Below are 15,557 nucleotides of genomic sequence, written 5' to 3'. Positions count from 1 at the left end.
GAGGGAGAGCCATTGGCTATGGAAATGAGACCTGTGTTCCTGTGTAAAAAGGATGAATAATGTTCTGGTTCCATCCAGGATAGGATTTTCTGCAGCATCCAGGAGAGGGCACAGCCAAGACACAGAGGTCATTTGGTACCACCTCACATCATTACCAGGGATGTCAGAGAGGGGTCCTCTTCCAGGGAGGATTTCTTTCTGGTTCAGAAAATGGTGGAAGGAGCTGTCCACTATTTTCTGTTATTGGGGTTTTTTCTCCCCCATGTGAACCATTGCTGTTTCCAGTAAATTGTTCTTAACTCCGAGGCCTTTGTCTTTTCTGCCCCCAGTTCCCCACTCCATGCCACTGCAGAAGGGAGGTGAAGGGAGAAGCATGGAAGCTGAGAGCAGCACCTGGTTTGGCGTCTCAGTGGGGGCAGGAATCAGGAAGTACCACTCCTAGAGGTCACTGTCACTCCAGCCACCCAGGTAGAGCTCCATGAATTGGAAAGCACACCCCCACACTCCATGTGTACATCCATTCTTCTCCCCAGAGCTCAGTTCTCCTCAAGAAGGGAGGTGAGGGCTGAGCCCTGCCACGGGCTGCTGCTGGTACTCACCTGCCTGTGTCTGCTCTGTGCCACATCAGTGTGATGCACACCTGCTCCGTGTGCATGGATCTGGCTGGGAATAGCTTCAGCCTCAGCACTGGAACTGCAGCACTCTTGCCTCTCTCAAGCTTCTAAGATCATACATGTTGGAAATACTGAAGTAGCCAAGGAAAAACCTGGACACATCTCCATGCTTCCATTTACTAGCTTGGTGCATGCTGCATATGCTGCTGCTTAATCAAAGAACAATCCAGGCAGAAGAACTGGACCTACACTGGTGCCATCAAGCTACTGCTCAAGGACACAGTGATCATGTCCAGCCAAACACATCCTTTCCACTAACAAATATCTCTCTTCCTAAGGCAGCAGTAAGTTCCATGGAAATTTCAGTTTGCTGTCCAATTAATAAAATGGCTGCAGCACACAAAAAAAAACCTCAATACTTGTACATATTTAAGGCTTCTGGGTCAACTACAGGAAACACCTTGGGGCCAATACCTCAGCAGAAGACTAAGGCCATATAAAAAGCAATCGAGGAGTGTACAGAATGCAAACACATGTGTGGTATGCTACGTGTGTGTCAGATTTAACATGTATATCACTTCCCAGCATCTCTATGTATGAAGATATAGCTAATGCATTGTCAAGGACATTTATTGAACTTTTAACACCCCTACAAAAAGGCAACACTGTGCTCTAGCCTGGAACACGATGGCCATTCCCAAGCATTCTTAGAAAACATTACATGGAACAAGCAGTCTGTGGAACATGTGCCACAATAAACCAAAAACCACCACACAACCCCCAAAATTAAGGGACAGTAACAGAAAACAAGAGAGCACATAAGCCAAAAAAAGGTTGAGGACCAAGCAGTAACAGGCCAGCGAGTTTCAACAACTTGTGAGTCAGCATACAATCATCCCAACAGGAGACTCTCCTATTAGCTGGAAGAACAGATCAAGGAAAGAAACACCAGGAGGAGGAACTTCTTTGAGAATCCTCTGACACTGAGAAGGTGAAACGTGACTACAGCCCTACGCTCACTATTCCTGATGTATGGGAACACTGTGTGACCCCCCTCACATGATTTACAGGAATCACAAACATAATCCAGGTGTACTGTCTAGCTTGAACACGCCACTGTTCACAACACCAAGCCAACTCCAAACATGGCATGCAGTAACACCTTCCCAATGCTACCATGTTCCCACCAGGACTCAAAAGGAGTAAATTCCCTTGTGGCAGGCACTATTTTCCAGGTTACTGTGTATGATGCAGATGATTTCACTAGGACTTGTCAGTGCAGTGATGAAGTCATCTTCAGTGCAGGAGTCCAACTCATCCATAAGCATTAACGCTGATGGGGTTTGAGGCAAATCACAAAAGTTGAAAAAATCTTGTTTCTGGAGACTTCTGTACTACATTGCATTACTTTCTCAATTACAGCTTTGACACCTGCATAATGCTTTAAACCCACCAGCAGAACCAGTAATTATCACAAAACAGTTGACTAACAGCCAGTCATTCCAGGTTTCACATTTGGAAGGACAAAAATTATTATTTAACTCCTCTAGCACAAACAACATAAACTATAAGCCAGTTGGCAGACTGACACTACACAAAACTCTCAGCAAAGGATGAATGCCTACAGATAAGCACAGATTGTCCATGTGTTTTTTTTTTCCTGGAAGACTCTCATGTTAGCATGCCTTTTTCCTGAAGAAATCCAGCTTTTACTGGTTTTTTTTTCTTTTCTAAAGTTATGAGAAAGGGAGGAAAAAGAAGAAATCAACGTACAGAAATCCTGAAACTATCAGGAAAAAGCCATGTTAATTCCACAGGGTGGGGATTTGTAGGAGTCAGGGTCAGTGAAATGAGGTGGCACCGAGAGGCAAAGCAGAACAAAGTTTTACAAAGCTGTTGGATACTCCCACCTGTGAGAAAACATCAATTTTGGGAAAAGACTGAACTACTACAGGTAGTTTAATAACCGCATTTAAACTGACAAGAAGCAGTTCTGGAATTGTTTTCTTCCTGTAACTACCAACTTGAAAGTTGAACATTTTACTACTCAGAACTCTATTTACTGAAACAGATCATTCAAACCAACTTGACATTTAATCCACCTCCATCAATCACTGAACTGCTCAATATGTGGAGACTTCACAATCCACGATCCGTAACTGTGCTGCTCTAGGTAGCTTTGCAGCAAGCTTTTAGCTTCTTGGTACAACTGAGATTTAATCTAAAAGAAGAAAAAAGATACACCTTGTAAAATCTCAAGAATTACAGTTACAGAGAGATCTGTAGAAAAAGCTCAAGAATTACTCAGAGGGATCAGAGTTCTCTGCCACCAACATGCAATTAAACACAAGCACAAACACTGCAAAAATGACCCCTCTCACCACATCAGCTCACCTTTGCCTCATGGTACGTTGGAAACTGGAGCAGGTCAGCCCGTCCTGCTTCCCTGGCGAGCATCCTGAAGCGGCTGAACATGGCGGCCTTGCACAGGCGGCTGGCCAGGCAGCTGCCGCTGCGGAACGGGGAGCTGCGGGCAGAGCGGGGAAACAGCCATGGAACTCGGGAACAAACTCACTGCAGGAGATGCTCGGAGCCTTACAGGGGTTTTCCCCTCCCCACTAACACTTGGTGAATGCCATCGTGCTGGAATCCATCTCAATTGGAATCCCAATTACTTTTATGCATTGTGAAAGATAAAACATTTTCACTACTACAGGCAATCTCCACTGAGAGAGCTGTTTTGTTCGGTGTCTTGGAATCTCACTGTGAGCTTACAAGATCTCTAAAACTTCACCTAATCACAGGATTAGCTTTCAACTAACACAGGAGAGAATTTCTCTCATAGCTTAGAAAACTGAATACAACAATAAGCCAGCACAAACCCATTATACCCATTAAAATGAAGATAAATACTGACCTTTCAGTGGTTTTCCCACTTAATCCATCCACAACCTCCAAGGATGCATCTGACAATGTCCAATTCAAACTAAGCGACCACTGGTTCAAATCTGTTTGGATTGGCAGCGCAGCTTTCACCAAGTAAATGTGAGATCTGTTGACCAGGTAATGCACAGGAAGCTTCGAAATGAGTTCATCATCAAGACGCTGCTTTATGGTTATGTCCAGTCCTTTTGTATCCTTACAACTTCCATTTCCTAGTGAACAGGACCAGATCAGCCACATGCAAGTACATCAAATAAAATAGTTAAAAGTGCAGATATTTCTGCATTCTTCATCTATTATAGTCATTTTTCCCATAAAATTCATGTTTGTAAAGATCAGTTCCAATATTCAATTCACAGAACAAAAATGATTTCCCATTTTCTTCTCCAGAGGCACCATTATTTTTACTGGAAAATGTTTTCTTTTTTGAACCACTGTTTTTCACCAGCTCTTTACATTCCCTACTCAAATTTCAACCTTCCAGACTAGAAAATATGTTGAGGAGTTTGCCCACATTACCTCAACATTCAACAGCATTTCTGACTGCCTACTAAACAAATACACTTTGGTTCACTGCATCTCCAAGTACAATTCTTAATTCTTCCAAGTACCTCTGGTTTAGTTCATGCTTTATAAAATGCAACCAAACTGGAATACAGAAACACACAAACCCCCCCACCTGGAGCTGGCACTGAACATACCCACGAGAATGTTGCTGATGTACACGGGTTCGATGAAGTGGCTCAGCAAGGCTCCCTGAAGACCAACCACCTCCCACTTGGTGAGTTTGTCCCCAGCTGACATGCTGCTCACTCTGACAGTCTTGGGGGGACAGCAGACAGCCAGGTAAATCCTGCCTTCCAGGGCAACGTGCAGACTCAGCTCTTCGCTGGCTTCGTAAGCAGAGATGGACTGGGGACCAAGATGCCTGTGGCAGGACAGGAGAACGGATTTCAGTGAGCAAGCACTCTGATCAGAGATTGCACGAAGCGCTAGCTAAGGCTGCTTTTGACAACAAAAATCACCACTACATCTAGGCCTTGTGTTATCTTCAATGTCTGTAATTCTTAAAAACACCAGACTGAATTGCTCAAGTGCCTAGAATACTGAAATCGGTATTTAAATAGGAAATAGCCACTCAATCTAATCTTAGCCACCAGTCTAATTTTAATGCACACATTAAAAAAAACCAAACAGCTGCAAACAAGCTGTCACTTTTTGTCTACCCACACTGTAACAGTTACTTGCGAAAAAGCAGCTGTAAGGTTCTTAAAATCTCCTTAGAAACATAACTCACACTGTGATTCAAAATATTTAAGTAAGTAGATACAACACCTAAGGGAGACAAACCAGTGGTTGTTCTGAAGCAAAACAGTTTTCTCCCATAGTTACAAAGAGGTAAGACATCAAAGCAGAGCCTCTGGTTTCAATTCAAGGCTTTTTGTACTCCAATCTTGTAGTGCATTTGATGGCATTAGGTCATTACATCCACTTGCTCAATGGTTAAATTCATGATTTCATAGTATTTTAATACTATCTTGGGAAAGGGGTTAACAGCTCATTGTCTGTAATAAACAAAACCAACACCTAATATAACCCACAAAGAAATTTTCTGTATCACCATATTGAGCTGTACTGCATATATATCACAACTACCCTGTACATTAATGTTCCCAAAACAAAATAAAAATTCACCTTCCACTATTATCTCAGGAAATGCCACGGTACTTACACCTCTGATTTTAACTGAGCAGTTCCTTTTGGAAGCTGGTTCATGTAGAGAGACAGAGTTATGTTCTGCTTTAAGGTAAGCAGCTTCGAGCCTGGTGCTGTGCAAAATATGGATCTCTCTGCCTTGGCTGGATTTTTGTTATAGAACAGCAAAAGGTGCCTGTACAAGTATCTAAAATAAAAGGAAATTATGTATTTTACATTGAATACTTTAATAAATTATTATATATAATCTGGATACCCATTTGCATTATTATTTATTATTTGTTTCCGTAAGTATAGAATTCAAGTGCAGCAGTGACACTGGCACAAAGGGGCGGCAAGGGAAGGATTTGCAGGGACATTCCCACCTGAGCAGGGAACGCCTGGCAGTGACGATGGCATGGCTGTCGTGCAGGAGCCTCCCGCAGGACTCCACGCGCCGGCTGTAGTTGCATTCTCCTGTCCCCAGAGCCACCACCTCGTGCTGCCCACCTAAAAGCACACAGGGTGGGGGGTTCATCAGGGCTGGCTGCCCACCAAGCTGCTCCCAAGCTCTCAGTGTTCCCCCTCCCCAAAGCTCCCAATCAACCCAGACTTGCCCTTCTCAATGATGAAGGCAGCCAGGGAGCTGCCACAGCTTTGGTACTCAGGATGTTGGCTAGTCAGGCGGTTGAACACTTCCTCCAGCGTTTGTGAGAGCTTTTGATAGATATGTTCTCCTCCTAAATGGAACAACAGAATCCATCAAGACACAAATTTACAGGTACCAGAAATAACAGACATGAGCAACTTGCCAAATGTATCCCTGAACACATGGTATAAGCACAACCACACATTTTTGGGATTCTTAAGATCCCCAGGATGAAAAAAGCTCAAGAACACCCAAATACTTGATGTCTTTATCATCCATTACAGTAACAACAGATACAGCCCAAGTTGGATCACCTACTGCACACTAGCTCAAGTAAGGACAGAGAATACTGCTGCTATTTCTATCACTACTGGTGACACAAATTCAAGCAATTTACTGAAGGTGTGTCCTATTGTAGAACTGATCTAGTAATATGAGTTCTTACAGTCTTCAAATACGTTTAAAACAATACTAACAACATAGAGAAGCACTAAGTGTATTAAAAGATGAATAATTTTTAAAAAGAAACTATTTGCTGAGCAATTTCAATCAACAGAGGAAAAGCAAGACTATTCCTTACCAGTTCTTGAAACACAAGCAGAGTTTCCTGGAGGTCGAGGCTCAGCAGGAACACAGGAAAAAGCTAAGAATTTAAGAACATTTTGAAGTGGGATGGATATGCCTAATTTCTAAACATGAACCTCACATTATCTGCAGCAAGTCAAACTTTCTAATTCTCTATGAACCTGCTCTTCTGACTTTTAAGTCCCTGTAAGCTTAGAATGATTCAGACAGCAAAACTCAAAATATTATGGCAAGTGAACTCTGTTGAAAGCAGTATCTCAGTGGGGAAGCCTTTTAATCATAAAAATTCAAACCCACTTGAGATGTACTTCTTGTTGCTGCACCTAGTGAGTAGCAAATCAAGTGCAACAGCAACGAATTAATTCCTTCAGTGTTCCTGGCATCAGCTGATGCAACTCTGAATACACAAATGACAAAAATAAAAACCAGTTTCAGAATCAAACTACAGATTTGCCCCAAGGATTCAAAAAACCTGGCAGAGGCCAATACTGCAATATCTAATAAAACTATAGATGTTTGGCATAGGCTGCTGTTAAGCCAAGCATTTCAAGTTCTAATTAGGTGTTGCTACAATATTTACCTGAATCTTCAAAAGACTTTGCCCCTGTATTCTCCAGGTTGAGTAGCTCAGCAAGAGCCAGTTTAGCTGCATTTAATTTAGATTCCTTCTTGTTCTTTCCCAGCCCAGTCTTGTAGCAAACACCATTTATCACAGCACAAAAGGCAAAGTAAGGCCTTATGACGTCACCTTAAAAGGAGAACAAAAAAGAGAACGCAAGCAGTGAAACTATTTTAAGGCACTTGATCCACAGCTTTATGTCCTTATATTAATTCCTAGAAGAAATACAAGACAAAAAGACAATTTTGGCAAAGTAAAACCCTCACCCATAACCTCCCCCAAAATTCTGGCACCTTTCACTTCATGCACTCTTCACAAAGTTCTGCTAACAGCCATAATTAAAGCAAATTGACCCGATCGATTTCTGTAGCACCTGATAAGGACACACAGCTGTGGAGGCAAGGACAGCACAGCCAAAAGCCAACACAAGCGGGGGCAGCGGCATCAACAGTAACAAGGTTCAGCTGTGTCAGCACCACCCAATCAACTCAGATACCCTCAAGGACACCCAAACACCACTTTATTTGGTAGCAGAAGTGTTTACCGGCCACGCTGGTTTCTTTCAATTCAAGCTGCAGGTGGTGTGTTTTGGCAAACAGATGCAAGGCAGACACTGAGTTTATTACTCCCTGTTTGTATCTTTCAATCAAATCCAGGTCATTCTGCGAGAGAAAGGCTGAAAATGTGGTGGTGTCAGCTCGTTCAGAAAGAAAATGTCCTTAAACAAAATTAAGGGGAGAACTGAACACACTCTCTGAAAATCTGCTAACAACAAACAAAACAACATATATCCCCCTCCCCTCTCTTGCAAATGAACAATCAAATCCAAGTTGCTGATGGCAGATAGCCAACAGTGGAGCCTGTGTTTCTTCCACACAAAGCTGGGCAGCAGCAGGACTCCTTGTTCTGAGACACGACAGAAGTTTCAGCAACCACTGGATGGATGCAACAATCAGCTTCAAGCACAACCACTTCCCAGCCAACAAGAAATCCTCACTTTTAAGAGTCTTAACAGTGCCTTTACTGCAACACAACTACTCAAAGCAATTCAAAATACACCCTGGGACATCTCAAACTGCAGTTAAACCCTTTCACAACGTTATTTATAAAATTCATGCAGCAGAACATATTCTATATTTTGTTACTCTACAGTTAACTTGAACTTTATAAACAGGTAATGCTGCAGACTACACAGGCCACCCCACAACAAATGCCTAAAAAACTTCCAGCACAAAAAGGCTTTAGAAGAGGAGGGACAAGTTTAAGGAGATGCCAAAGTAGTCATGTAAGAAAACACAGCGATAAGAAAAAGCAAAGTTACTTTCAACAGCATTAACAGCCAATCCCGGTGTATAAACTGCAAACTATACCTGGATTTTTCATCACCCCTGGTTCACTGCACATCATACAAGATGGAGGATTCAGCCTTGCAATCACAGGCTCGGAGAGATCCTTTGAAATTGGCTGTCTGAGAACCTCGGGGAGCAAAATCTTCTCAGGTGCGGGGTCGAAGGCGAACATTGCCGCACCCTCAAAGCAGCCAGAGCTGCTCGCCATTTCCGACTGACCTAAGGAAACTTAACTCACTAATGCTAGCAGCAGCAAAAACAACCTGCAAACAACCCAGCAGTTCTCCTGGTCAAGCTATTTCATAGGAACACCAAGAACAACTCGCCCAGAGCTGGGGTAGAACCCAGACCCGGTGTCCTTCCCCACACGGCAGCCAGTTCTCCTTTTGTTACACCACCTCCCCTCACGCCTAAGGCGGCCCTGCCCCTCGAAGGACACACCTCAGAACAACTCTCCTGAGGGACTGAGGCGAACTAAAGCAGCAAAGCTGATCCCTCTCAAGCTTCCAGGCCAAGCCAGCGGCGCCGCAGTTAAAGGGTTTGGTACCTGCACCTGCTGCCCTGGTCCTGCTGTGGAAGATTCCTCAGCGCTCACACCCGCGGACAGGCCAAGCGCCCCTAAGGGCTCACGAAGCTGGAGGAGCCGAGGAAGTGCCGGCTGCCCTGAGGCGATGGCCTCCGAGAGCCGAGCAGCGCTCCCCCCCTCAGCCCGCCGGTCCCTCAGAGCCGGGGCCGGCCCCTCTCGGCCCTTCCCGCCCTTTGTGAGGGGCGCGGCCGAGGCGCGAGGCCGCAGCTGCAGCTGAGGGGGGAGCTGAGGGAGCGAGGGCGCTACTAAGCTTTGCCCCCTGTGCTGCCGACTCGGCTTCAGTAGCGCTTCCCAGCCGCTTGCTTCACCTTCCCGGGCCGCTCCCGCCGGGCAAGGGCGGCACCCGAAGCCGCCAGAGCCGTGAGGGAGCGGGAGCAGCCGCTTCCCCGATCCCGGCGAAAGCGCCGCGTCCGCCCTGCTGGGTGGGGGCGGCGCTTCCCGCCTTCTGGGCTTGACCTCACTTCAATCACAGTCTGAAGAGTTACACTTAAAACACTCTTCTCGTAGTTCAGCTTCCTTGATCGATGCAAAAAAAAAAGGTCCTGTACAGTAGTTAAATTTTATTACAAGTGTAATAAACTTCATGATTTTTAGCACTAAGGCAATCACAGTTTCATAAGTTATATATATATATAATTTACACCAGTCTACATTGACAAATCAATTACTGGTCACATCAACGAGGGGTTTGTGTTATGGCAAGTAAAATTTTAAGAAAATTCACAGTTAATCTGCAAGTATTGTAAAGATGCAGGATCATATTGCACATCATAAAATGGACGCTGAGGAGCAGATTTACAGTGTTCCAGCTATTCCTTCACAGAATATACATTGGTCATCATCATTATCATGCAATAACTTCAAATACAGAATGGTATCAAGTACCACAATAAACAGTTACTCACAATGTAAGTTTCAAATAGAGTAGCAAAAAGCTGTTAGGTTTCTCTTTAAACCATATTTAAGTTCTTAAAATATAATAAAACACTTTGATAAAATCAAATGGATTTAGGGTTGTCACATTGTACTTTTAATATTCTTCTTTGTCTTTTCCTTTCTTCTCCTTTTCATCTTGTAGTGCAGTACCAAGTTTCTTTATAAGGACTGACAAAACTTTGTCCAAAGGATCCATAACACCACGCTGCAGCCACTTAGGGATAGTAGTCCTTGCATGGTGAAAGCCCAGCTTTTGGAGGATGTAGTCAACACCAACAGGATCAATTTTTCTCCCAGTCCAGGATATTAATCTAGAAAAGCAATAAATAGACTCAGTCTCAAATATATAAATATAGCAAACAGGCATTTGTATATACAAAAAAAATCAATTTTCCCCAGTGTTACTCATGGCCAAATCTTAAATCTAACAGGCATTGTTTCAAACTTGATTTAGACACATAAGCTCAAGATGATCAATGGAACATCCTCTCAAAGGAAGAGGTGAAAAACCTGAAATTGATGAGTTTAAAGTTCACTGTATCCTAATTCAGAAGCACCTCCAAAAATGCCTTTAATGTGCATAAAATCTAACCCAGAAGTTAATGCACAGCCAAAGAGACTGCAGCTACTAAAGCTGCTTGTTACCTGAGTGTGGGTTCCAAATGCCAAGTATTGCACATAAACTCTCTCCAGTCAACTGTAGTGTAGGTAATGCTTTCCTCTGCCTCTTTATCAGTGGAGCTGTCCTCAAGGACACCAACAGAATTCTTCTGCCCTGGACGAGCAGCCAGAATGCGAGGAGGAAAAATTGCTGCAAGGGGGAGAGAGGAAAAACACCAGTCAGCCATGAGCAGCTCACTTGGATTCTTTTTGTACACAGTTTAAATAAAACAAAAGCACAAGTCTCAACAAGAAGAGAACCACCTCATGTTTCCAGATTTTCTGCAGAAGGCCACATATTGCTTAAGAATGACCATGCCAAATTTGAATGCTGCAACTGAACATTAAAAAGGCAGAAAAGTACATAATTCTGAAATCAGAAAAATGCATGTCTTAAAAGGACCCCACAGATGAAAGGATTGCAATAGCAAGAATAAAGCTTTCTGAAAGTTTTCATCTGCCTATACCATCTTATGAAAAGAAAGATGGTATTTAACTAAAAATAAAAAAAACTACAAATAAAAATAGGAGACTTAAGAGTATTTGGTCTAGACAAGTGTTACTTCCTGAACAACAACTCACCTTTTTCTTTTTCTTTTAGATAAGCAGACACCAAGTCATGCAGAAACATGATCAGTTCAGCATCCATGGTCACACAGATGTGGTCTGTAAATTCAGTTACCACACTGCATTCCACCTTTGGTTTAACACTTGTATCTACAGCCAAATAAAAATAGCATCAGTACACTTACAAGTACATACTAAGTCTAAAAGTACATAGAATTGGAAGGCAAATCATTTGAAAATAATATTTTCATTGAATCAGCAACTTTTGAGAGGAAGGACCGCAGTTAACATTTTAATAAATATAAGGAAACCAACCTATGAAAACAGCCAGTGTAGCTGAAATGTTCATATTCATTTCTTAGTTGTTTTCTACAGCAACCCGTCTCTGCACTAGATCGTCACTCTCTTAAAATAATTCCCTCTACATTTTACTACAAAATGTTATTTTTTCTTGTAGATCTGCAGCAATTCTAATTAAACCCTCTTATCAGCCCACTACCTTTGTCTTTAACTCCTAATTTGCAAGAAATACTTTTTCACCAAGAAAAACCAAATTATATTTTACTGCACCTTGTAATGAAGGCTCTTGGGGCTCTTGAACATGAATAGATTTAAAATCCAGCTGCATCCTTGGCAATGCAAAGATGGTTTCAGTTTCATGGTTGTAACTGGAGCCACCCCTGAAGCCACTTAGCAAGCTCGAGCTTTTCACTGTTGTGCTGCTCTCTGGATTGTTGGCATCAACATTCCGCAGCAGGTTCAACTCTACAGGAACAATGGGAGATGTTAAATCATGACAAGGCAAAAAAGTTAAGAAAAGTCACTTGTAAAACTGCTGCTGTATGATTATTGAGAAGATTTTTATTCTGCTCCCAAAAGCGTGTCTAGAAAAGGTCCATCAAATTTGTTGTTTATACACTTGAGATGCAGCAGCTTTCCAACAGCTCCCTGTGCAAGCAGATCAATCCCCAGACTGAGGGAAGCTGACTCTAACCTTCGTTCCTCGTGGCTGTCACATAATTGAACCACTCCTTGACGCTGGCAACTCCGTGGGGGGGATTTTCGTGGCGCCGCCGCGTTATCTTGGTGATGGTGGCCATGGGGCTCTCCAGGGCCCCACAGGGCTTGGTCACCATGGTGTTATGGCCCAAGTGAAAGTCCAGGGTTTGAACAATGTACGTGGAGTGCTCACTGGTGCCTGCATTGGAGGTGTGGGCAGCGTGGTATGGGAGAGGAAAAAAAAAAAGTAAAAGCAGCTTAGTGAGGGTAGTGGAATTTTCTCTCATTCTCCTACAGGTACTTAATATGAATAATTCGTGTGCCAGTGGTATAAATGCTGGTATAAAGCTTGAAAACAACAGAGAAATCACATCCTCGGTATTTACAAACAACACAACTTCACAATATCAAGACTAATATAAGCAATAAGATCACCAAAACTCATCATACAGCTAGGAAAGACTACACAAACAATTAAAAAGCCAGCAAATCCACTCGGTAGGCTCATTATCAGGGACATACCCAGTACACTTGAAAATGTACTTTATTCCACACATAAGGCAAAATTGTGGTAAAGATGTGGAGGGAACAGATTATTTTTAGATAAATTGTATATTTTTGGGAAATATTCTTGATTCAGACAAAGATTATAAATTTTTCATTTATTCTCATGTAATAATACATCATTAAAAACTCATTTAAAGAAATTTAGAGGAATGAGTAAACAGTTTAAATTACCATCTTCCAAAACTTTCTGAGCTTCTGTCCAAAATGCAATATTGGGTTCTTCCAGGTGAAATAAGGCCCACGATTTTGAGCGGAAATTAGGTCCATGAAAACAAGCCAGGGTCATATGGTTCCCATGCAGGCTCATGGATCCTCCAAACTGCATCCCATCTTCTGGCAGTGGCATCTGGAACAGGGATATGTGGCACCCAGATACCACCTTCAGAACTCCTGGCCAGTGGCGATGATGGGCTGCATCCAACACTATAGAGCAAACGCGAACAACAAACCTCAGGCAAGATGCAGAAAAAGCTGCTGGCATAGTTCTATTTTTAGTAAAAATTGGAATTACGAGTAATACTTTCTGTTTCCCTGACACTGTCTCCTAGGTAACTTTTGCAATTAAAACATTTTAATTGGGAATCATATTTTTTGGTAGCACTTACATTGCTCATGTGAGGCTCTCTCCAAGTTGTTTGCCACTGTCTTGGGAGGGAGATATGGAACAGGTCCCCACGTGGACAGAGCTCGCTTGCTTGTATCAAACTGCTGCGTGAAGAACTCCTGGAGTTTCATTCCTATTTTGATCAGGTCTGGTGTAGTTGACCTTGAAATCATCACTTGGAAGATATCCCATTTCAAGTCCCCATGGACAAATATCTCACTAGATATAAAAAATAGCAAGAAAATAAACCGGTTTTTTTATTGTCAATTCCCTACTGACAATAAAAAAACCCACAACCAAAACCAAACAATGAACCCTTTGCATTCTAGCAAACACATTTCTGGTTAGCAGTATTGGACAGAAGACATTTGACATTATCAAACATCATACATTTTAAGCACAGGAAATATTATCACCTTTTATCAGTCATGCTCGAATCCAGATTATTATACAGATTAATCTTCCATTCATCCTGCAGTTTAAGATCAGCATTACTGAAGATTCCCATGAGGATACTGGATCCCATGTAGTCAACACGCGCTTCAGTAGAACCCATAGTAATTTCAATTTTATGATTGGGCTGTTGGTTTGGGTGCTCAGAAATATGAGCTGAAATAGAACCAAAGCAATAGAGAAATACAGAATTAAAGAGATGAAAATCAGTTTTTCCAGTGATATCACCTTTATTGACTGGAGCACTTTCCAACTTACCCACCATCTCCAAGGTGTTAACATCTATGGTACCTCCAACAACCCCTCCTCTGGAGTCCAGCTGGGACCTTCCCAAGCCCACAGACATGCTGATTTCCCGATCTCTGCTGCTGCCCACAGACAGACGGCCCTGACTTTTCAAACCACTGGTGGTCCACCTAGAACAGAGGTCAAAATAGACAACAACTTGCCAGGCTGCCAAGAGAGAAACTGAATCTATTGGAAAGCAGTAAATAAGGTGGGGTTTAGACATATGTGACTTCAGGATTAAGCAACTACAGTATTCAAGAGGGAATTCTCAGTCCAAAACTGCAAAGGGTAGGATTTTAAAGCTACAAGTCAACAGACTGTAAACAGTCTGTGGGGAAAATATTGCTTTTTTGCCCTCAAAACACCACCAAGTGTTAAAACTAGATCATATTTTATACTTACGTAGTATTGCCCATTACATTGCTCATATTCATTTGAACATTTAATTGTTTTAGGTTCATAGCAAACACAACCAGTGTTTCCCACGGTGTTCCTTGCTGGCTGCCTGCTTTATTTGACTTATTAAATGGAGTTGATGTTTTTGAGAGAGTATCTAAACAGAAAAAACCAAACAAAAATGTAAATTATTCCACATATAGGAAAATATTCCACATACTAGGAAAAACTAGCAGAATATATCCATTTTGAATATTACAAAATGACTGACAAGCACAATATTTACAAAGAGCACAAAACCATGAGAAAAGATAAGTGAGAACTAGAGGATTTGCAATATGCATTGCTTTAGCTATCACAGAAATTGACTCAGATAGGGAAATTTTATGGAAAATATGCTAACAACTTTCATTCACCCATTTTAGACATTTTACCTTCTCTAACTATTGACTCTCCAGTGCCAGACACTGTGGAAAAGAATATTTTCAAAGCAGTAATGACATACTTCTTTCATACAACTGCTGGAAATACTTGAAAAAAAAAATATACAAGTCATTATCTACTCACCCCTCTGAGGCACTGAAGAGTCAGACACGCTCCTGGATCTTGTGACAGCTGGAGACTTGAGGCTGTGAGATGCTGTCCCAGGTGACATACTGCTGCTGGCACTGTGCTCACTGAAAACATTGGGGGACTGTGCCATGTGAGTGAAGGAAGCAGACTGGCAGGGCTGCTCCCATGTCCTGCAGTATGCTTTTCTCGAGGATTCAGGAGAAAGGTGCTGGCTCACTCCTTCAATTGAATCTGGTGTGCCAGGGCCTGATGCTACTGGAGAAAACGCAGCACAGGAAACACAGAAAAACCATTTCATTTGTGTCTAACCATATCCTCACATACACTAAGTAGTACTAAGAAATAAAACTATTTCATTTAACATAACTCAAAGTTTTCTACTCTTTTTTAATATATCATAGAACTACAGAATGGTTTGAGAAGGGCCTTAAATATCTGGTTCCAACCCTGCCATGGGCAGGGTTTATTAGATTG

At 42.3% G+C, this 15,557-nt stretch overlaps 2 protein-coding genes across 4 annotated transcripts in view; both read right to left on the bottom strand.

Annotated features, from left to right (window-relative positions):
- Positions 1–1,062: 1,062 nt before the first annotated feature.
- ADAD1 (adenosine deaminase domain containing 1) lies at positions 1,063–9,176 on the bottom strand. 3 transcript variants are annotated; one of them, XM_058803834.1, is made up of 12 exons: positions 9,002–9,176; positions 8,476–8,673; positions 7,650–7,781; positions 7,067–7,234; positions 6,482–6,544; positions 5,870–5,992; positions 5,639–5,762; positions 5,290–5,460; positions 4,259–4,485; positions 3,532–3,769; positions 3,009–3,141; positions 1,063–2,835 (listed from the first exon to the last, which is right to left on the bottom strand). In XM_058803834.1, the coding sequence occupies exons 2-12, from the start codon at positions 8,660–8,662 to the stop codon at positions 2,722–2,724; spliced, it is 1,680 nt and encodes a 559-aa protein (XP_058659817.1). In that variant the 5' UTR covers positions 8,663–8,673; positions 9,002–9,176; the 3' UTR covers positions 1,063–2,721. The 3 variants fall into 3 exon arrangements, with proteins under 3 accessions (XP_058659817.1, XP_058659816.1, XP_058659818.1); XM_058803833.1 differs by having other exon boundaries at positions 8,896–9,045; XM_058803835.1 differs by lacking the exon at positions 6,482–6,544 and having other exon boundaries at positions 8,896–9,045.
- A 417-nt stretch (positions 9,177–9,593) lies between these two features.
- Positions 9,594–15,557, bottom strand: part of BLTP1 (bridge-like lipid transfer protein family member 1) — a 93,532-nt gene continuing 87,568 nt past the window's right edge. The window contains exons 77-87 of the mRNA XM_058802955.1: positions 15,078–15,338; positions 14,517–14,667; positions 14,085–14,242; positions 13,790–13,982; positions 13,375–13,592; positions 12,941–13,192; positions 12,198–12,401; positions 11,774–11,968; positions 11,219–11,353; positions 10,622–10,787; positions 9,594–10,287 (exon numbers count right to left, since the gene is read on the bottom strand). Coding sequence (XP_058658938.1) covers positions 10,071–10,287; positions 10,622–10,787; positions 11,219–11,353; positions 11,774–11,968; positions 12,198–12,401; positions 12,941–13,192; positions 13,375–13,592; positions 13,790–13,982; positions 14,085–14,242; positions 14,517–14,667; positions 15,078–15,338 — 2,150 coding nt within the window. The 3' untranslated portion in view covers positions 9,594–10,070. The remainder of the gene's footprint in view (positions 10,288–10,621; positions 10,788–11,218; positions 11,354–11,773; positions 11,969–12,197; positions 12,402–12,940; positions 13,193–13,374; positions 13,593–13,789; positions 13,983–14,084; positions 14,243–14,516; positions 14,668–15,077; positions 15,339–15,557) is intronic.

Source organism: Ammospiza caudacuta, chromosome 4 (genome assembly GCF_027887145.1).
Source record: "Ammospiza caudacuta isolate bAmmCau1 chromosome 4, bAmmCau1.pri, whole genome shotgun sequence".
NCBI classification, from domain to species: domain Eukaryota; kingdom Metazoa; phylum Chordata; class Aves; order Passeriformes; family Passerellidae; genus Ammospiza; species Ammospiza caudacuta.
The sequence above is the reverse complement of the archived record's forward strand: the minus strand, read 5'-3'. Positions and strand labels throughout refer to the sequence as shown.